General features: G+C 30.5%; 8 protein-coding genes across 8 annotated transcripts; 2 read left to right on the plus strand and 6 right to left on the minus strand. All coding sequences in view use genetic code 12, as the record gives it.

The window, feature by feature from the left end:
* Nucleotides 1-4,951: 4,951 nt before the first annotated feature.
* On the plus strand, nucleotides 4,952-6,307 carry PIR1 (beta-1,3-glucan linked protein; the record flags this gene model as incomplete). Its single annotated transcript, XM_051759181.1, has 1 exon — nucleotides 4,952-6,307. One exon carries the CDS (start codon nucleotides 4,952-4,954, stop codon nucleotides 6,305-6,307), a length of 1,356 nt encoding a protein of 451 aa, XP_051613085.1.
* Nucleotides 6,308-7,621: 1,314 nt separating this feature from the next.
* Nucleotides 7,622-9,946, minus strand: KGF55_004295 (serine/threonine protein kinase; the record flags this gene model as incomplete). The annotated part of the gene is made up of 1 exon (XM_051759182.1): nucleotides 7,622-9,946. One exon carries the CDS (start codon nucleotides 9,944-9,946, stop codon nucleotides 7,622-7,624), a length of 2,325 nt encoding a protein of 774 aa, XP_051613086.1.
* An 837-nt stretch (nucleotides 9,947-10,783) lies between these two features.
* Nucleotides 10,784-11,176, minus strand: KGF55_004296 (RNA methylation protein; the record flags this gene model as incomplete). The annotated part of the gene is made up of 1 exon (XM_051759183.1): nucleotides 10,784-11,176. The coding sequence occupies one exon, from the start codon at nucleotides 11,174-11,176 to the stop codon at nucleotides 10,784-10,786; it is 393 nt and encodes a 130-aa protein (XP_051613087.1).
* A 251-nt stretch (nucleotides 11,177-11,427) lies between these two features.
* Nucleotides 11,428-12,261, plus strand: KGF55_004297 (proteasome regulatory particle lid subunit; the record flags this gene model as incomplete). Its single annotated transcript, XM_051759186.1, has 1 exon — nucleotides 11,428-12,261. One exon carries the CDS (start codon nucleotides 11,428-11,430, stop codon nucleotides 12,259-12,261), a length of 834 nt encoding a protein of 277 aa, XP_051613088.1.
* Nucleotides 12,262-12,263: 2 nt separating this feature from the next.
* Nucleotides 12,264-13,055, minus strand: VPS28 (ESCRT-I subunit protein; the record flags this gene model as incomplete). The annotated part of the gene is made up of 1 exon (XM_051759187.1): nucleotides 12,264-13,055. One exon carries the CDS (start codon nucleotides 13,053-13,055, stop codon nucleotides 12,264-12,266), a length of 792 nt encoding a protein of 263 aa, XP_051613089.1.
* A 93-nt stretch (nucleotides 13,056-13,148) lies between these two features.
* Nucleotides 13,149-14,507, minus strand: KGF55_004299 (uncharacterized protein; the record flags this gene model as incomplete). The annotated part of the gene is made up of 1 exon (XM_051759188.1): nucleotides 13,149-14,507. One exon carries the CDS (start codon nucleotides 14,505-14,507, stop codon nucleotides 13,149-13,151), a length of 1,359 nt encoding a protein of 452 aa, XP_051613090.1.
* A 222-nt stretch (nucleotides 14,508-14,729) lies between these two features.
* On the minus strand, nucleotides 14,730-15,572 carry DFG10 (putative polyprenol reductase; the record flags this gene model as incomplete). Its single annotated transcript, XM_051759189.1, has 1 exon — nucleotides 14,730-15,572. The coding sequence occupies one exon, from the start codon at nucleotides 15,570-15,572 to the stop codon at nucleotides 14,730-14,732; it is 843 nt and encodes a 280-aa protein (XP_051613091.1).
* Nucleotides 15,573-16,158: 586 nt separating this feature from the next.
* Nucleotides 16,159-20,322, minus strand: IFF6 (Iff6p; the record flags this gene model as incomplete). Its single annotated transcript, XM_051759190.1, has 1 exon — nucleotides 16,159-20,322. The coding sequence occupies one exon, from the start codon at nucleotides 20,320-20,322 to the stop codon at nucleotides 16,159-16,161; it is 4,164 nt and encodes a 1,387-aa protein (XP_051613092.1).
* Between the last annotated feature and the right edge of the window lie 2,409 nt (nucleotides 20,323-22,731).

The raw sequence follows: 22,731 nt of genomic DNA on the forward strand, positions 1-22,731 counted from the left end.
AAAATTCAGATATCATCAAAGTATTCAAAAAGTTCAAGTTTTTTTGATCTATCTATTTAGCAAAGCACAAAAAAAGGGTGCAATATAAACAAAAAGTCCATACATGCAATTTTAAATTAAATTGTAGATCAATTTACATTAAAAATTTTGCAAATACATTTGTTTAACATTGGTTACATATACGCTTTTATCATACATTATTAGTTTTCACCGACAATAAGTTTATCTTGTATTAATTTTAATTTTTCCTCTAACATAAATTTGCTATGCATTGTGAATAGGTACGACAGCTTTTTTTAAACCGGATAAGAATTGTTCAAAAAATGAGAAGAACACAATTATGTATAATTCAACACGAGATATAAAAGAAGATCAGGGGACCCTTATCTTAAATCCTATGTCCAAGCTCATTAGATTTTTATGTAAATTAAAGATTTGCAAGAACAGAAGAAAATGTACTAGAACAAATTAATTAGACGATCAATAATTTAAAATACATTGAAGATCCTTTTAACCTAAGTTAGACTAAAGTAAATTAATTTCACATGCCTCAATATGAAATATGGAGAAATTAAGGTTTATTAATAGTATTCAACTAAATTTAAAATTGGGGCGGTACTTCTTTCATACGTTTTGTTATTCTCAACAATTTATGACAGTGAATGAAGTTTAGTTCTTTAATTATAAAAATTTAAATGACAATTAGAGCAAATTCCAAACATCTTGATCCGGTAAATGTTTAAACCTGAATATAAATTTAATTGAAAGAATAGGAATAAAAAAATTTTATTTAACCGAGCGGTTAAATATTTTAAAACCCTGACTTCAAAAAAGTTTTGTGAAGCAAAAAAGTACAATCGAGGAGTTAAAAAGTTTTGTACTTAGTTAATTGCATTTTTTACTCGTTTCGAACAAAAACAAACAATTGGTGATGCTCAATTCATGCAATTATTGCTAATTAAAGTCCGAGAATATAACAAAATCACTTTTGTATATATCAGCATAACAGAGGCCCAAACTAAACATATTGTTATTTGATAATACAAAAACCTCTATGTCCTGATTAGTCAGTTCAAAAATTAATGATTTGTTTTATATATTCATACTTTCGTATTTCATAACGTTTTTGTTTTTCGAGGTTAAAATTCAAAACACCAGCGGATGGTGCTACAAGAAAAATATTACTATTCTTCATGACAAAACACAGAATTGGTCTGTTTTCATCTTCAAAACAGGCTGGGGGAACTCAATTTGTTGGCAAGTAAAGTGATGCTTTTCCGCAAACAATTCTTGAACATGAAACATTTAGTCACTCTAAATTTAGCTGAACTTCTGTGTGATATTGAAAGCTTGTATTACGAAATGAACAAGAACCACCACCTAAGTGAATTCCATAATTCTCGATAACCTGCAAACACCACCTTTAATTGAAGGTTATAATCTCCAACACTTTTCGTCAAAATCTGATGGAAATTAATGGAGGTATCCGAAATTCAACAACAAACTTTAGCTGCTGCATTATATACTAAGACTAATCAATCCTGTATTTTTGTAGATTAACATATTGATATTGATCCGAATGTTCAAGCCCATGATCATACTCAATTACCATGAGATTTTATATAATTTAATCAATACTGTTTTACGTTACTATATTTAGGTATTATTCGGAGTCGTATCTTAAATCTTATGGATCTAGTATCTGGTATCTGCAAATCTAAAGATTTTGTGTCCTCAGATCCAGCTACATCCGTACCGCAACTTTTTTAACATCTCAACTACAATAGTTAAGCTTGGCTAAAAATCTTTTCCTTCATTTTCTCATATTAACTTGTCTCAAATACTAACTTCTCTGAATGATATCAACCATCATTACAGATACTGAAACTATGGATCATGTTAAGATACTTGGCCAAGAAACAGGGGTTTACTTACTACTTCATATACGTGATAACAGCTAATATGTAAAAATTAAAAATGCAAATACTTATGATTTCTGTTGGTCTTGAAAAAGTACACCATTTACTTGTTAGTCAATCAATTGATGAAATTTGTGTTTCCAACACTTTAGTTTGAGTTAATGACCTCATTTCTTCAATAATTTATCGACTTTTAGATCACCAGGTGAGTGAGCCGAGCATTTTCCATCAGCTTTTGGAGATGATTGACCGAAATCGCCAAATATAAGATATGATTGGATCATTTGACTCAATCTTAGGTATTGGAAAAACAAATTTCATCTAAAGTAATAATGTATTGCATCTATTTAAAAAGCGCGAGGACTCTCCAAAGCAATCTCATTCTTCGCCAAAGTTTACCGCTAAGGTCCAATATCTCCCAAAACGTATTGCCGCAAGATACAGGCTTTTAATGAACTGAATTGAAAAACATTTTTAATCATATTCTCCACAAATTTTATGGAAGCCGGTATATTGACTGAAGTATTGGATAGGTTGTTAAATTTTTATGAGCAAACCTTAGTGAGTTATAGTGTTGAAATGAGCACTTGCATTAAAAAGTCCACTAGTTCAACAAATTTAATGATGATTAAAATGCTTTTGTCAAAATATCAACATCCATAAAATCTGAGAAAAATATTGATTTCACATTTATATGATCCATCAAGTACCTGAACCTCTTTTAAAGGTGTGTTGTTAGAAATTGAGCCTTTGGTGGTATTATGAAAACAAATTGTGTTAATCATTGGTTTATTTGTTGGTTGGTTTTAGTTGGAATTATTTACATGAGTGTGAGAAAATTACCTGTACCTAAATTATTTGTTGACTTGTTCATTGAATTGATTTATTAGGTGTACAATGATAATTCAAGTTATTGATCAGATTTAGTTTTTGTATGAATGATGTTAATTGAAGGTGATATCGAAAGTTGTTTCAAAAATTGACTCAAAAACACTACCTTTGACAACTGGCGTATAAAAAGCTTATTACAAGGATTAGCCAACAAAAAAATACCAGAGGTCGTAGAAACAGTGTCAGCCAACATGGGAAAATATCATTCAGTTGCATTCAAAAATCGCTCACAACAGGTATGGAAATTTCATATCAACTGATTACAAATTGGATTCATTAAAGTTTGACAAATGATAATCAACCGTTTCGAAAAGCCTTCATGTCTTATCAGTTGATATTGAAATCAGTTGTCAAACGAAAAGTTGTAAGCATTGTAAAAAATCTTATATCCCTTTCCCAATTCGATCGAATAGTATCTTAAATAGTTCTCATCGCTTCAAAAAAATATAAAAAAGTAAACAAAACCCCGACTAAACTTTCAGAAATATATATTACAATAGTCGACCGAGATAAGCCGACTGATTTAAAGTCGTCCGTTTCCAAATCCGTTCCTTAATACGCTAAAAAAACGAACTCAGTCATATTGTGAAACACAGGTTTTGATAATATTTGTTGCGGATTTTACATGTTGATCAATCTCGGCTGTATATTTGTAGAAACAATATCAACTCTAACAAAATTGAATTAGGAGAAAGAATAAGTAATACGTTTTTGAGGTTCATTAAACCGTTGGATAGTAATTAGTGTTTTGAGACAGAAAGTTCGAAATGATTCTCCATTTCTCTTTTTCATTAAATGAACGAAGTGAACAAATTCATTCACCTCTCTACCCTGATAAGTTTCTTGAGGTTAAAAATTGAAAACTCTGCATTAAATCAACTGCTTACATTCAAGGATAGTTATTTGCGCATTGATTTTGAGAATATTTTTCCAAATAATAAAATTAAACAAGCCATGATGAACGAATTTCATGATCATTCAGGCACAATGAATGAAAGAAAATCATTAAAAGATAAGATGCCGACTGTTTATATGGCTGGTCGAAGATTTAAGTGTTGTTTTGTAATGACGTTTTTTTTTTATTTTGATTTGAATCATAATGTTTCTAAATTTAACTTTCCACAAAACAAAAAAGATAATCTTTGTTGTATCAAACATGTTTTAATTTAATCCGTTATTATTTTAACAAGAAAAAAAATAATAAAACTCCCAAGCGAGTTTACATCAGATCTTGACAAGAAAAAATTGTTGATAGATCTGAAACCAGGAACAAGACCCCATGTTTCATGTTGTACATGTTTGTTAGATCAAGTATTAGTTCTGTTCATTAAAAACATCGGTTTATCCTCGATCAATTCTTCAAATTTTTAATTTTAATAACTTTTTACCCCTTTCGTTCATTTAATTACTTGCATTTTTTTAATATCCATCACTTACGTAACGATCGAGTAATCATTTGATTTTGTGTAACAACCCGAGTTTTGTAGAGAAAAAAAATCAGAACTAACCAGCAAAAATCAAATTGATTTAACCAGCATAAATCAATAAGATTTAGTGATTTAGTGATAACAATTGATCATTCAATTTGTTCTTGTTTGTAAAGAGCCAGCTCAGATCACAATGAGATGATAAATTTCTTAGCAATTTTACCCCTTGATCTTGACATTGAAAGATCTTTATTATTGTTTCATGAATAAATAATATGGTTTAGCAAGTAGTATATCGAAACAAAACAACAAGCTATCAATTCCCTGCACTTAAACAAGTTACAAATATTGTACCTTCTTAGTGTGTGTGTACTCGTATCATAACTGTACTTGCTATTCTTATTGTGTTTTTCTTTTTTTATACAATACATGCAATTAATTTAACTTAAAAGATTTCGTAATATTACTTTTAAATAATTTTATTATTGTACTAAAAAAAATAAATAGTTGCAAAATATTTTATTATAAAAAGGAGAACGTTTCATCAATCTTATAATAAATTATTATTATTCTATTTTAAACACATTTCATTAACTTCATATATCAATTGATAACTCACAAACATAAACATCAACCATTAAATATACAACTTCATTTTACAATCAAACATATCAATTAAATTATCCACTCACTTGAGAAAACACAAAATAAAATATGAAATATTCTACAATCGCTACAACTGCATCATTTTTAACAACCATTTTGGCTGCAACAGTACCAGTTGCTCCTTGGTCAACATTAACTCCATCTGCTGCAATTCCATCTGATGCTACAACTGATTATTCACAAAAATTCGGTATACAAATACTTACAGTTGAAGATGCTTCTGCTTTAGCTACAGATACTGCTACAAATTTATCATCAAAACTAGAAACAAAATCAGCCAAAAAAAGAAGAAGAGATGTTGCAAAAACTATAAGTGATGGTCAAGTACAACATCAAACCACTGCTGCTCCTGTTGCACAAATCACAGATGGTCAAATTCAACATCAAACTACTGCTGCTCCTGTATCAGTAGTAAATCAAATTACTGATGGACAAGTACAACATCAAACCACAGCTGCTCCAGCATCAGTTGTTAATCAAATTGGAGATGGACAAATTCAACATCAAACTACTGCTGGTGTTGTAAATCAAATAGGAGATGGTCAAATTCAACATCAAACTACTGCAGGTGTTGTTAATCAAATCGGTGATGGTCAAATACAACATCAAACTACAGCATCAGTTGTTAATCAAATTGGAGATGGACAAATTCAACATCAAACCACTGCTGGTGTTGTTAATCAAATCGGTGATGGTCAAATACAACATCAAAATACAACTGCCGGGGTTGTTAATCAAATCGGAGACGGTCAAATTCAACATCAAACAACTGCTGGTGTCGTCAATCAAATTGGAGATGGTCAAATTCAGCACCAAACTACTGCTGGAGTTGTCAATCAAATTGGAGATGGTCAAATTCAACATCAAAATACAACTGCCGCTGCCATTAATCAAATCGGAGATGGTCAAATCCAACATCAAACCACGGCTGCTGCTAATCAAATCGGAGATGGTCAAATTCAACATCAAACCACTGCTACAGCTGCTGCTCAAATTACTGATGGTCAAGTTCAACATTCTAATAAAACAGTTGATGCTCAATCATTCACTGCTCAACCAACTACTCCAGCAGCTGCTCCAATTAATAATTCACCAATTGAACAAGCATGTTCATCATCTAATAATCTTGTTATGACATTAAAACAAAGTTTATTAACCGATTCAAAAGGAAGAGTTGGAGCAATTGTAGCAAATAGACAATTTCAATTTGATGGTCCTCCACCACAAGCAGGTACAATAATTGCTGCTGGTTGGTCAATTTCAAATGATGGATTTTTACAATTAGGTGATTCTAAAATATTTTATCAATGTTTAAGTGGTGATTTCTACAATTTGTATGATGAAAATGTCGCTGCTCAATGTAATGCTGTTAAATTAAGAATTATTGATTTTGTTGATTGTTAAGTTTCAACTAGTAGTAATAGCTATTACATTTTTAACACTAACTATACTGGGGTATAAAAATTTACATAAATTATACATGATAAAGGGTCATTAGGTTTAAAGGGATGGGAATTATTTTTCATAAAAATAAAAAAATTATCGTTACATATTTTTCACATTTTCGGTTGCATACATTATTCTATAATATTTCTATAGATTTTTCAATAAAAATTTAAAATGCATTTAAATTATTTTACTGACTTACGTTTGACTCTACAAATAATATCCTAGATACAATACCCGTTGAGGTAATTGTGTATTAAATTGATTTATGCACAGTTCTGATTCATTAACAAAACATTCGAATGTGTCTTTACTCAATTCGAAACAGCAATATCTTACATCTTTTTTGATTAATGCATATTTACGAAAACGACGATCTCCACACTATTACTAAAATTTTGACATTTCGTACCTGAATAGTTTAATCATTGTCCAATCTAGGTAATTTTATTTTGGTATTGAATAGGTGAAATTTAAAAACGTTCAACAACTGTTTACTTGATGTGGTAATTGTTATTAGATTATTGATTGAGTTGTTTTCAATGAGAAACTAACTCGTAGTTTGAAATCAAGATTAAATTTGTTGTTGATATTTATTTATTCGTAAATTCGATTTGTTATTAGAATTTTTTTGCAGCCATTTTTGTTTTCCAAATTTAGTAATTTTTGAGTAAATTGAAACACTTATTACAAATTTACGAGATTTATATTCGATTAAATTAGTATAAAAAATAAAGAATTAGATTGTTTATTCTAGTCAAAAAAATACATCATTGCACTTCAACTCTTGATGTGACTATGTAGTTCCTGTTATTGTTTTTAGAAATAACGAGCTTGAAATGGTATAGTCAAATACGAAAATGCAAAACTCCATATACTTTACTCCAGTCTAGTTGAAATGAAAACATCAATTACCCCATTTGATATTGGAACTAATAATCGTTCATCATCATGTCATTTAGAAGCAAACTAAATTTAGTTTTCGGTTACGTAAAAATTGACGGACCAACTCTTATCATGTATCTCAATGACAGAATTGTTGGGATTGTTCCTTTGATCCATCAAGTAGTAACAACAATGTTGAAAGGTACTCTTGTGCTTGTCTAATTCCTTGACATTTAGTTGCTTTAGGTTTAAGTTTTTAATATGTTACTTCCGAGTTGATTTGTCGTACAACATTGTGTAAAATTAATTAAACATATAATAGTTTGTAAAACTTGAGTGTGTAACGTAATCAGATCTTCAAATATTTTCAAAATTCTATTTATTTGTTTATTTATTTATATAAGTAACAGTTGTATAAGAACTTCTTTTAGGATTATATATACTCAAATTTGTATCATCTCCATATCTTAAAGTAACAGAATTAAATTTTGAAAAAGGATCATTTGGATCTTTTATAATTTCAATTTCTTTTGATGAAACTATATCTCCTTTTTCATCAAATTTATCAAGTGGTTTATCCAGGGTTTTTGTATCTTGAGTTTCTGTTGTATTTGTTCTAGTCGTAATAGGAGAAGTTGGTTCATTTTGATGATGTTTTTTTGATGATGATGATGATGAAGTTTTTGTAAGTACTGGAACCATTGGAGGTTTTTGATGACGTAATAAAGCCCATTGAGTGTTTTTGAAAAATGAATGATTTTTAATTTCAGATGCACCAGTTTTAGAACCTAATCTTTTTTCTTCTTCTTTTATTAGTAATTTTTTAATTAAACTTTTACAATTTGATGAAATTACTTGAATATCAGGAAATTTTATTTCCTTTTTTAATACGTTTGCAAATGTCTTTTTCCTATCATGACCTTTAAATGGAGTTATACCAAATAACATCTCAAATATGAATATTCCCAATGTCCACCAATCAACAGCACTTGTGTGACCTTTACCTCTAATAACTTCGGGAGCAATATATTCTTCAGTTCCAACAAATGAATTTGTTCTAAATCCATCAATACATGCTTTTGTATCTATAGTTGGACCATGTCTTGGTGAATGACCACCTGAAGGTAAATGCATACCATTTTTATTAAAAGAAATTTCTGGATTTTTTGATCTTTCACTTTGTTTTGATAAATCAAAATCACTCAACATAATATGACCTGATTGATGTAATAAAATATTTTCTGGTTTTAAATCTCGATATATAAATCCCATTAAATGTAAATATTCTAAAGCTGCAGTTACTTCAGCTGCATAAAATTTTGCATCATTTTCAGATATTGTTTTAGTTTCTCTAGTTTGTAAAGCTCGAAAAAATTCACCTCCCATACAATATTCCATACAAAGATATAAATATTCTTTTGATTGGAAAGAATGATATAAAGTTACAATAAATGGATGATTTGAAGTTGCTAAAATTTCTTGTTCAGCTAATGCTCTTTTAATTTTATTTCTTTCAATCATTTCTTTTTTACTTAATATTTTCATTGCATATAATTTATTTGATTGTTTTTCTCTAACAAGATAAACTTTACCAACATCTCCTTTACCTAATAATCTAATTTTTTCAAAACTATCTGGTCCAACTTGTACTTCAACTTTTTTAGTTGCTGAATGAGAATAAGTTCTATCTTGAGTTAAAGTTCTTGGTCGTGTAGTAATTGTAACTTCCCCAATATGTTCATTCAAATCAAAAGGTTTCTCAATTTTTTCATGATGATCATTTGGTTGTTTTTCATTCATTAATTTATGAACTAAAGGAGCAGAAGCAACTCTTCGAAGAGCTCTTTGGAAAGGTGATGGAGGAGGAGTCAATTCAGCATCTTGATTTGCTGGTTTTGATAAAAGATCTTCTGCTGTGATATCTGGGATAGCAATTGTTTGTTTTTTTGTTGGTGTTTTTGGTGGAACTGGTTTCACTATTTCTTCAAATTCTTCTGATTCTTCTCCTGATGATATTTGATGGGAATGAATTTGTGGAGGTTTTAGTATTCCACTATCATTTAATGAGTACATGGAATCATTATGTCGTAAAGATACTAAAAGTTGAGATTTATTTACATCCAAATATTTTGGTTGGGGTGGTTGATTTGATGTAAAATGTGGTGGAAAGCCTTGGTGTTGAAAATATGGATTCTGATTTATTACAGGACTCGTTGATTCTGTAATATCACGAGATTCTGTTTCGTTGGTGACTATTTTAGGGATTTGTAAGTTATTATTCCTAGTTTCAGGTATGCTCTCTGATTTTTTATGTCTATTGTCCTTTTCTGATGGTTGTAGAGGACTTGAAGAGGATCTTAGTCTACTTGGAGTAGCTAGTTTATCATCAGATGAAGAAATAGATGATGAAGGTAGCCGAAACATACTTCTGAATTTAGTTAGGCCATTCCCATTATTAATAGAATTATTTGTTTGATCATTTGAATTATGTAAATGTTTATTATCTGTTACATCAATTGATTTATCACTGCTATCATTATTATCTCTATTGAAAAGGAATTTGGTTATTGAAATTGATCTATTTCTATTTCTTGATAGTGGTCTCAATTCTGGACTACTAGAATCTGGAGTTTTGGAAACATCTGAATTTTTTGATGAAGACGTCTTATTCGATACACTATTATTATCATTGTTATTGAATATATTAACCATAACTTTGATGTGTTGAAAATTGCAAAATTCGTAGCCTTAAGATTTATAAAAATAATGTAAGATTATGCTATCGATAAAAATCTAAGTATGTAGTTTAGTAATGATGAATTTAAATGAGCCAGACAAATTTATATTGAACGTAGTAACATGTATTAAATGAATGAAGATTAAATGGTTAAAGTATGTGTCCTTGTTACTAAATTATAATTGTTGTTTCTATAAATTGATTCTTTTTGTTTTTCAATATTATTATTATTATTAAGGCTAAGTAAATAAATAAAGAATAAGTAAGCGGAATTATTTATTTCATGTAACTAGTAACTACAACTTAAATTTTTGAGAGTTTGTAAATGAATTCCATATTGAAAAAGCCAAACTGCTTACACTTCACAACTGAGCATAAGGAGCATCGAACAGCTCGATAAATTTTGAGTTGTAGAGAATTTGTTGAACTTAACATTTCACAAAATCAAGTCTAGTTAAAAATGATGAAAAGAAATGAAGTTGTTGATCTCCTCCATGAAACATGAAAACTAATTTAGGACCTAGAAATTTAGATTGAATATTCGACAATAGAGTTATAACAAAAATGGTAGATTCATTATAATTTGTTCTATAACTTGGTTGTTCATTATTTATTTCGTTAATCCTACACATATGTGATCAGTCTTGGTTCGAAAATGAGGAGACTGGAAAAGTTTATCCTAGCTTTACAGAAACCGAAGTTGGATCCTCAAGCAGAAATCAATCGAAGACTTCCGAAAACGTGCATTCTCTAATCAGACTTGAATCCCTTTCTTTATTTCACCAAGATGGTTTCAAAGTTTCTTATTATGACTAGTTTGCAAGATGTGGAGGCAAAAGGAAATTAGGTATGGAATTTTTGATATAATAAATATGTTGACAATTTCTACAAATCATTTTTCCTTCAATTAATTGAGTTTCAATAAGTAAAGTATGTAGATCTTTTAAAATAATCTGATCATCTTCCATTATTGGATCCAAACCTTCTGGTTTAGTAACTGGTAATGATTCATTACCTAAATCTTTAGCTACTGATAGTATTGCTTCCCAATCTAGTTTATTTAACATGTGTACTATGAAATCTGGTTTAAATTCTTGTTCTTCTTGTACTAATTGGCATTCTTCATATTTTAAAGGAAAAGAGTCCACTGATATTTGACATCCCTTTACTGCACATTTTACAAAATTGGTTGTGAGAAATTTCATGGTAATTGATATATGGTTGAAATTTCTTTAGTTTTGAACTATTTTGATGATATCATCTCGTATTGGTGATTGAAAAAATAAATTGAGACTCTATTCTGTATAATAATTTTTCATTTCAATGTCACCAAACTTTGAGACACATAATTTTACAAGACAAATTTGATATTTAAACAATCGACTTTTTTAGTGGCAATCAAAACTTATCCAAATAAATCAATTCAATAGAACAGAGTATCTGATTCACATCTCAAATGTCATTACAAAAGCTTACAGCAGAGATTTACTCACTGTTTGATAAAGAGGATTATCAAAAATGTCAACAATTACTACCACCAATTAAATTAGAATTAATAAAGCACAATTTACTAGTACCTTTAGATTCAAATACACAAACAAAAGATCAAATAAATGATATAAAAATAGCTCAAAGGATTTTAGAAATAGGAGCATTATCATCTTTATTAAGTAACAATTACAATGGATTTGAAAATTCTTTCGCTCAATTAAGACCTTTTTATTCAAATGGTAAAATTCATAATATAGAAAAATTACATTTAAATACTGATTCAACAAAAATTATATCATTATATCTTTTATATTTATTAAGTCAAGGATTAATCTCAAAATTTCATATAGAGTTGGAGCTCATTTATAATTCAAAACAATATGATGTTGAAAATGATAAATATTTGAATTTACCAATAACTCTAGAAAGTAATCTAATGGAAGGTAATTATATTAAAATATGGAATTTATTGAAAGAAGAAAAAAACTTACCATGTAAAGAATTCAATCATTTCATTGATACTTTGATTAATGCATTAAGGTTCGAAATCGCTAAAAGTATTGAAAAGACTTATGATAGTATTCCCGTCTCAAATTGTAAAAACTTATTGTATTTACCTCAAGAATTAAGTGATGCTCAATTTGAAGAAACTTTGAAAAATTCTTTGGATTTACAAAATTGGAAATTTGATAATGGTATAATAATTTTCAACCATATTGAAAATGATACTCAAATTGATAACGAAACAATCATAAAGAATGTTTTGGGTTATGCTGAACAAGTTGAATCAATTGTATAAATTTATTCATTTTTTAAAGATGAATAGTATCCTTTATATGCAATATCCAAGTCATTTAAAAATGAATCTAAATCTTCTTGCGATAACTCTTTTTCTAGATTATTAATTTTAATTAACCAATTAATTAATTTTGATTTTCCCGTGAATTCAATATCTTCGTTAAATTCATTCAAATTGACTACGAGTTCACTTAAAAGTGGATGTAATTGATCTCTTGTTTTATAATTCAATTTTATTGCATCCATACATGTAATGAAATTACCAGTAATTTCAGCAATCAACCTTGCTTTTGCCGTGTTGTTGTTGTTGTTGTTGTTGTTGTTTCCATTGTTATTTCCATTTCCTTGAGTGGTGGATCCAGCCATGTGTTCAATAGTTGATGGAAATCCCGAGTTTAATCTATTAAAAGCCAATGGATAATTCAAGTCAAATTTCTTCATGAATTCAGATAAAAAATTAGAATAATCTGGTTGTAAATTTGGTAATAAATTTTTGAGAATTTCAAATTTTGAATCATCAAAATTCTTTATTAAAATCTGATATTGATGAATTAATCTATATGTAATGGAAGTATATTTTTCTTTATCTGTTATATAATCTTTTATGAACGAGTTCTCCAACATTTCGATAGTTGGCAATATTGAACATATTTCACTTAGTGAATCATATATTGTTTTGTGTATTGTGGTTTTTATTATCGAGGATTTTGTTATTTCATGATTAAATTTGGAAGAGTCTGATGAGATTGTGAATGATGTAGAAGCTGTAGGTGCATATTCTGGCGGTAGACTCATTTAAATTAGGGTATAAACTTGATGATTGAATTTTACAAACATTAATTTTGTGGCATGTTAAGTTTTATAGAGAAAATTGAAATTAATTAATCACTAATCTATAAACAGAACTATATTTTTAGATTTGCCAAAACTATCCCCATCGTGACCTAGTTTTATCCAATCTTCTCTACAGTACCGATATACAGTAGGAGGGGCTTTATAGCTACTCATCAATGCGCAAATGTCATTATAATGTTTTGAAGCAAAGAATTGATCAATAAATTGTTTACCAAATCTAGCTTTAGCAACTTCACATTCGTGCATTATCCATTGTAACAAATATTCACTCGATTCACGATCATATGGACAAATTGTTATTGGGAATTTAATGTCAAAATCTTTAGCTTTTGAAAATTTTAATTTCACTATAATTTCAAATTTAATTGAAAAAAATCTACCTTGAGATGTAAAACTTTGTATATGTGTAATAGGTAGACCCTCAATCAATTTGTCCATTAATTTTTGGTTGGAGATGTTTGTGAGATCAATAACAGTAGTATCATAATCGTTAACAACCTCTTGCGAAATGATTAATGGTTCTGATTGCTTGAAAAGATCCAAAAATTCATGATATTTTGGAAATTCAAAACTAAATTTGCTAATAATTCCTTGTGTATTGAGTTCTTGATTTGGATGAGTTGTGATAGAATGAATTTTATTTTCTCTCAATGGTGGTAAGCCTCCATCATAACATTCTAGAAATTCTTTCACTTGAAAAGTTTGTTGCTTCAATTGAAGATGTTTTTTAATTTTATTATTAGATGAATTAGTCATCAACTTGCAATTTATATTCAATTGATCTCCAGGACCTATTGAACTGTTTGGTATTGTAATCTCTGCTATAATTTGATTATCAGGAGAATTCCTAATTTCAACAACTGGTTCATTGAATTGTCGATACAAAGGTAAAGTATCATATAATTTAATAACAACAGGGAACATTTCAACAAATGAAACCTCCGTAGCACTAGATTCACCTGTTATAACTTTGACTGTTAAATAATGAGTTGTGATTGACCCAAAAGTTGTCAGACATCCAGATGAAGTCACATCCCGTGGTATTGGGATTAATATAGGTAAGTCCAATCCAAGTAATTTCTCACTAAAACCATTGATAGGCTTAAAAGCTAAAGGATCTTCGTAAAGTTTAAATTCCTTAAACGCGTCATTAGATCCAAACTTTGTTGGTACTGATACTTTTTGACGAGTTAATAAAACTATTGAGATTGATCGAATTGGAAAAGGTAAACCGTTATTTGATCTTACTTGAACATTTGCTTCAATTCTAGGAATACTTCTACTTATACCAGGACATCCAAAAACTATTGAGGATGCTGTTGATTCTAAAAATATATTTATTGGATGTTCTTGTTTTTGGTAAGATGAGTTTGAGGACACTTGAAACAACATTGATTTTAATTCATTGGATCATCAGATGAATAATGATACCTTATTGAGGTTGATTCTATAAATTATTTAGAATTGTGAACTTATTGAACATAAGAGAAATATTAAGAGCGTGTGTTTTGTTTTTGATTTTTTTTATCGTTATAGATATATTATGTTCAAAACTACAATCCATACTTTTAGTTTAGCAAAAATTTCATACCATACTCTTCATCTATTCAATGGTTATAGAAAACCTGGGAAAATAGCATACTTTAATTTAAACTCTTCTTTGTATTTCAATGTATAATAATTGTAAGTTTCAAAGGCAGTTATAGTTAAATTAGTAATAACAAATATCCAAGCTGCAATAAACATTAGTGATGTATTTGTAAATCCACTTTTTATACTGAAAACCATCAATACAGTGTATAATATTATTTCATAAAAGTAATGGGGTGAAGAAACATATTTGAATTTTGGTAATGAATATTTTTGAAGATTAGCTAAGTAATAATGAGCATTAAATTGTTGAATTGAAGCAACTCCAAAAATAGTCATTAAGACATAATCTAAAACAGTAAATGTAGCACTTCTACCACAATTCATTTCTAATCCCAGATAAGTAGCTAGGCCGATTAGGACATAGTGAGTCATTCCAACAACATAATGGCTAATGTTCATTTTTGATGTTGGGGAAAATTTAGTCACGAAGAAACTTTCAAACATTCGTCTAAATCCTTGAATCATAAGTAATTTATTGATAATTTGAAAATTTTTATATGTTGTCGAATCATTCAATCCAAGTATTGATTTATGACATTCTTGAAAATAAGTAGCTGTAGATAATGTAAACAAACAAATGTAAAAATGAGTAAACCACAGCTTTGGAACAACTGCATTATTAGCAATAAAATTGACTAAGACAGATGAATCTGAATCAGAACTCAATCTAGTATTTTTACCATAATCTAATAGTTTATTCAATGGTTTTACAACTTTCACAAGTAAAACACCAGAAGTCAAAATCAAATATAAACCAATGATCAAATATTGTAGATGAATTGTAGTTATGAACATGACATACATTGATCTCTTACGAATAGAAAAAGTTTTGTGATTCAACTTATTTTTCAATCTTTTTCATGAAGCATACCAAATATTCAATTAAGATCTCATATGAATGTAAGTGTAGTTTTTTTAAAATTTATTTATCAAACTAACTTAGTCTAATAGTATATATCTTTATTTTAAAGCATTTAAACTTTTAAACGTATCAGTAAAAAACTAACAATAATTATAAATCGTAAAAGATAGAATTTAAAATGATAAATATTAAAAATGATAAATTTATATAAATAAATATACAATTATTTTACTAAATAGTTAAGTTTGACCGAATATTAATGGTATGATATTGATGAGTTTTTTGATAAAATGATTAAATAATGAATAGCGAAAAGAATATTCGATTGAAATGTAATGAATACCGAAAATGAAAGAACTGAATTATTCAAATTGATTGTGAAATAAATCAAAATGAAAATGGTATGAACATGAAGAATATGAATTAATAGCACCAATGACTCAGTGAGCAATTGTGAAGTATTATTTGAATTTATTTGAATTTTGAAATAAAACTTTGATAAGCTTTTAATATCATTTACAATTCAATTTAAACAAAAATGGATAAAACTGCAAATATACCAGCCAATAATGAAGAAACTTTGAGTGGAACAGCAGAAGCTTCGTATGATGAAATAGTAGCTGATGAAGATGGAGAGCTTTGTATTGAAGTACTGATACCTGATCCAGAACCATTACCTCCTTGACTACCTGATCCAGAACCATTACCTTCTTGACTACCTGATCCAGAACCATTACCTCCTTGACTACCTGATCCAGAACCATTACCTTCTTGACTACCTGATCCAGAACCATTACCTCCTTGACTACCTGATCCAGAACCATTACCTCCTTGACTACCAGATCCAGAACCATTACCTTCTTGATTACCTGATCCAGAACCAGATCCAGAACCATTACCTCCTTGACTACCAGATCCAGAACCACTACCTTCTTGACTACCTGATCCAGAACCATTACCTCCTTGACTACCAGATCCAGAACCACTACCTTCTTGACTACCTGATCCAGAACCATTACCTTCTTGATTACCTGATCCAGAACCAGATCCAGAACCATTACCTTCTTGATTACCAGATCCGGAACCACTACCTTCTTGACTACCAGATCCAGAGCCATTACCTCCTTGACTACCTGATCCAGAACCACTACCTCCTTCACTTCCATTACCTGATCCAGAACCATTACCTCCTTCACTTCCATTACCTGATTCAGAACCATTACCTCCTTCACTTCCATTACCTGATCCAGATCCATTACCTCCTTCACTTCCATTACCTGATCCAGATCCATTACCTCCTTCACTTCCGTTACCTGATCCGGAACCATTACCTCCTTCACTTCCATTACCTGATCCGGAACCATTACCACCTTCATTTCCATTACCACCTTCATTTCCATTATTACCTCCTTCATTTCCATTATTACCACCTTCATTTCCATTATTACCACCTTCATTTCCATTATTACCACCTTCATTTCCATTACCACCAGTTGGTTGAGTGCCTCCATTTTCTGTAGTAGTTGAAGTTTCACCATTTCCACCATTTCCATTACCACCAGTTGGTTGAGTACCTCCGTTTTCTGTAGTAGTTGAAGTTTCACCATTACCACCTTCATTTCCATTACCTCCAGTTGGTTGAGTACCTCCGTTTTCTGTAGTAGTTGAAGTTTCACCATTTCCACCATTTCCATTTTCTGAAGAGCTTGAGCTTGAAGATGATGGCAAGTTTGAATCAGTTGGTTGTCCTGTTGGTTGTCCTGTTGGTTCTCCTGTTGGTTCTCCTGTTGGTTCTCCTGTTGGTTGTCCTGTTGGTTCTCCTGTTGGTTGACCTGTTGGTTCTCCTGAGTTTGATGGGCCTGTAGCAGATGATGATTGTTCTCCAGTTGCTGATGATTCTCCTGTTGGTTGACCTGTTGGTTGACCTGTTGGTTCTCCTGAGTTTGATGGGCCTGTAGCAGATGATGATTGTTCTCCAGTTGCTGATGATTCTCCTGTTGGTTGACCTGTTGGTTGACCTGTTGGTTCTCCTGAGTTTGATGGGCCTGTAGCAGATGATGATGGTTCTCCGGTTGCTGATGATGATGGTTGTCCTGTTGGTTGTCCAGTTGGTTGACCTGTTGGTTGTCCAGTTGGTTGTCCAGTTGGTTGACCTGTTGGTTCTCCAGTTGGTTCTCCTGAGTTTGATGGGCCAGTAGCTGATGATGATTGTTCTCCAGTTGCTGATGATGATTGTTCTCCAGTAGCTGATGATGATTCTGATGGACCAGTTGCTGATGATGATTGCTCTCCAGTAGCTGATGATGACTCTGATGGACCAGTTGCTGATGATGATTGTTCTCCAGTAGCGGATGATGATTCTGATGGACCAGTGGCTGATGATGATTGTTCTCCAGTAGCTGATGATGATGGTTCTCCAGTGGATGATGATGATTCTGATGGACCAGTGGCTGATGATGATTGTTCTCCAGTAGCTGATGATGATTGTTCTCCAGTAGCTGATGATGATTCTGATGGACCAGTTGCTGATGATGATTGCTCTCCAGTAGCTGATGATGACTCTGATGGACCAGTTGCTGATGATGATTGTTCTCCAGTAGCGGATGATGATTCTGATGGACCAGTGGCTGATGATGATTGTTCTCCAGTAGCTGATGATGATGGTTCTCCAGTGGATGATGATGATTCTGATGGACCAGTGGCTGATGATGATTGTTCTCCAGTAGCTGATGATGATTGTTCTCCAGTAGCTGATGATGATTCTGATGGACCAGTTGCTGATGATGATGGTTCACCGGTAGCTGATGATGATTCTGATGGGCCTGTAGCTGATGATGATTGCTCTCCAGTAGCTGATGATGATTCTGATGGACCAGTAGCTGATGATGATTGTTCACCGGTAGCAGATGATGATTCTGATGGGCCAGTAGCTGATGATGATTGCTCTCCAGTAGCTGATGATGATTCTGATGGACCAGTAGCTGATGATGATTGTTCACCGGTAGCAGATGATGATTCTGATGGGCCAGTAGCTGATGATGATTGCTCTCCAGTAGCTGATGATGATTCTGATGGACCAGTAGCTGATGATGATTGTTCACCGGTAGCAGATGATGATTCTGATGGGCCAGTAGCTGATGATGATTGCTCTCCAGTAGCTGATGATGATTCTGATGGACCAGTAGCTGATGATGATTGTTCACCGGTAGCAGATGATGATTCTGATGGGCCAGTAGCTGATGATGATTGCTCTCCAGTAGCAGATGATGATTCTGATGGGCCTGTAGCTGATGATGATGGTTCTCCAGTAGCAGATGATGATTCTGATGGGCCAGTAGATGATGGTTCTCCAGTTGCTGATGATGATTCTGATGGGCCAGTAGATGATGGTTCTCCAGTTGCTGATGATGATTCTGATGGGCCAGTAGATGATGGTTCTCCAGTTGCTGATGATGATTCTGATGGGCCAGTAGATGATGGTTCTCCAGTAACAGATGGACTAGCAGATGGACTTGATGATTCTGATGGACCTGTTGATGATGATGATGGGCCTGTTGGTTCAGCTGAAGGACCTGTTGATGATGAAGGAGCTGTTGGTTCTGCAGATGATGAAGTTGATGAACTTGGAACAGTAGTTGAAGATGAAGTATCAGTACCTGGAGCATCTGGTAATTTTTTACAAGCACAAATATCTGGTTTTAAAGATCCTTGAGGAACTGGACCATTATATTGTAATGAACCCAATAAAGTTGTTGGTAAACCAGCACCTGCATCAGTAACAACACGGAAATTTGAATTAACATAACCAGTACCAATATTAAATCTTTGTGATAAAGCAATACCAGCAACATTAAGACCTCTTAAAGTTAATATACCAGTACCAGCATTATATTCCCAAGCTGGAGCACCAATAATTGGAATTGAAACTAATGGAATACTAATACCAACTCTATTACCATTACCATAACCATAAACTCTATAAGTACCTGGTGTACTAACAGCTTGAACAACAAGTGAACTTTCTGAATCATCTAAATAAAAGTTTTGTTGTTGTGAAATTGGTGAAATTAAAGTAGCTAAATAAATAGTTGAATCTTCATAAGCAGCAATACAACCATTACCATTAATACCACTAGTTTGTTGATAAATACTACCATATAAACAAATAGTACCAGTATTTGAAATTGAAGTAGTTGGAAGACCTAAAGTAACTAATGAAGCTGATCTTTGAGTTTGATAGAATACAACTAAACCAGTATTTGTCCATGAAGCAGCAGTTAAACTAAATAATGAACCAACAACTGAACCATTTGCACCAAAATAAATTTCACCATTATTTTCAAATGATAAACCAACTAAATTATAATTAGCAGGAACTAATGATTTGATAGCATTAAAAGCAATAATTCCATCATTTTGAATTCTATTTAAAACACCTAATAAAGTAACTTGTAAACCAATTAATGGATTAGTTGATGAAATATATAATGCAGCATCAGGTTGAACAGTTAAATCACCAACAAAAGCTGAAACAACATTATTAATAATAGACCAATAAGCACCTGAATGAATTGTGATAGCACCAACACTTAAATCAATGGTATCATATGAGATAGTATTTGTTGTAATATCTAACCCAGCAATTAATTGAATTAAAAAGAAAAAAATTGGGTATAAAGTTTGTTTCAACATTTTATAAACTTTAACTCAATCTTATTTCTACTTTTTGTATGATAATTTCTTAACGAATGATATGAATTGAATTGAATTGAATTGAATTGAATTGAATTCTTTTTGAACGAATGAAATGAGTAGTTTGATAAAATATAATTGAAAGTTCTTATGAATTGAAACTAAAAATTTATAGATGAAAAAATATATAAGATTTTGAAACGAACCATAATTGGAAATTGTATTCTTTATTTATAAATATTCAAATTCTTTCCTTCATCACAAATTTTTTTTGATATAACTATTGAAGTTTTCCTAATTTGATCAATATCATATTTGTGTGAAGGAGTTAATAATAACAATACTAAATTTGCCATGAACTTTAAAATTTTTTTTTAAAATTGTATAACAACATAATTAATTAATTCGTGAAAATACACAGTTTCAATAGTTGCAAAAGAAAAATATCCATAACAATAATTAAACTTTTTTAGATATATTACAGAAACATAGTAAATTTGGCTAAAAATAGTTATGTTTGATGCATGGAATCGTAAAAATCATGATTATTATAGTATGCATTGTTTGTAATAACAAATCCTTGTTCTATTAATTTGTATAACTTTTCTAATTATATACAATTACCCTCTAAAATTTAATTGTTGCAAAACAGAGAGAGAAAGAAGAAAAAAAAAAAGTGCAGGAAAAAAAAAAAAAAAATTAAAGAGAAAAATTAATTTTTTATTTGTACATTTTTGTTACACAAAACCAATCTCATACTTATTATGTAATTTGTATTAAAATTTAATTAGACCCTTCTTAATAATTTAGTTAAAGTGTAATTTTAAATCCTTGATCAAATTCTCTATTTAAAAAGGGAAGAACAAAGGGTTAAAGTATAGAAATAGACTTTCCTTTATTAAATATAATGAGAATAAAACATTATTTAAATTTCATCACGATATTCTTTTTTGTTTATTTATTGGGTGTTTGTTTATTTTTAAAACGTTTAAAATCATCTTAGAATTGACGATGGTACGAGAAATGTGCCCGTCAATGGTAAAAGAGAAATTCACATTTAAACGCTAGGTTGAATGTTATATATATCAAACATGGGCTCCAAGAATATCCTCATAAATTAGAATCTAGTATGTATGCAAAAATAAGGAAAAAAACCGCTCAATATTCGTAAGTAAATAATTCAATCAAAATAACCACAATTCAATGTTCTTAGATACTATTCCCATATTTGTGGTATCCTTAATACACTCTTCTTTTTAAATTTTAAAATTGATCGACAATTATACCAATTTAGATATTTACCAAATATGTATATTTCTATTCCTAAATTGAAAATAAAATCTTTCAAACACTTTTGTAAATTATTGTGCAATTCATACACTAAGTCACAATTTTTTGAAAAAAGAAAAGAGAAAAACAAATAAAGTAGCTTCAATGCTATGATGAGGTTGTACAGCGATTCATTATATTTTAAGTTGATGTGGTATTATTGAATACATTTGGATTAATCATTATTCATGATTTTTCTTCACCAACACAACTACTGATCTTGGGAAGTAGCTTCAAAAGTTACCTAACTAGGAAATAGATCATCTTCTACCTGAAGTCATAAAGAACTCTTACGGGAATAAGAAATAAATCTACAAATCCCTCTATAGTCTAGTCTTTACTTTTGTTACAATAAGAGTTGGAGTAAATTCAGTTAAAGGGTTTTTTTTTTAAAGCTAAAGCTGTTTTAGATTCTTTAGTTTAGTTACACAAAGCTGTTTTTTAGACAAACTGCTGCAGCACTCATCAAAATAAAAATAAGAAATTAGAAATAAAAATAAATTTAGAAAAAGACAATAACAAAGACAAAAGGCAAGGACGTTAAATTTTCAAATTCTTGGATTGATTAAAAGTTACGATCAACCTCAATAAATTGAATGGTCGTAAAATAGTGATACTACAAAAAATTATAACATTCTGGAGTGCATCAAATGATATAAAAAAAACCTTAGTTATTTAATCAATATCATGTGAGTAATATATCTGTGCATTGATGATCTTGAGATAAACAATTATGAGATTCTTTTGATTTATGGTTAATCATTCAGCCTTTGTTTTAACAATATGCTTCTAAGATCAAAAATTACACGAATTATAACAAATGATCAACGTATAAATTGAAATTTATTCTAATACTTCTTAAGTTTCTCGAATTCAAATTTGGTTTTTCGTGAACTTATTTTTCGTCTAATTTTCCCTTTCATCCTTAAACTTACAACCTGATCACTCAATTCGGTATTCTGAAATTGATTGTAAATCAAAGTAAAATTGATATCAAATATGAAACGTTTGATAAAAAAGTAAAAATTTAATGAGCCTATTTAATTTTTTAAAATCCGATTATTACAATTAAGCTTATAT

The sequence above is a fragment of the Candida pseudojiufengensis genome (assembly GCF_024610245.1).
Source record: "Candida pseudojiufengensis strain CBS 10847 chromosome Unknown scaffold15, whole genome shotgun sequence".
In the NCBI taxonomy this organism is placed as follows: Eukaryota; Fungi; Ascomycota; class Pichiomycetes; order Serinales; family Debaryomycetaceae; genus Lodderomyces; species Lodderomyces pseudojiufengensis.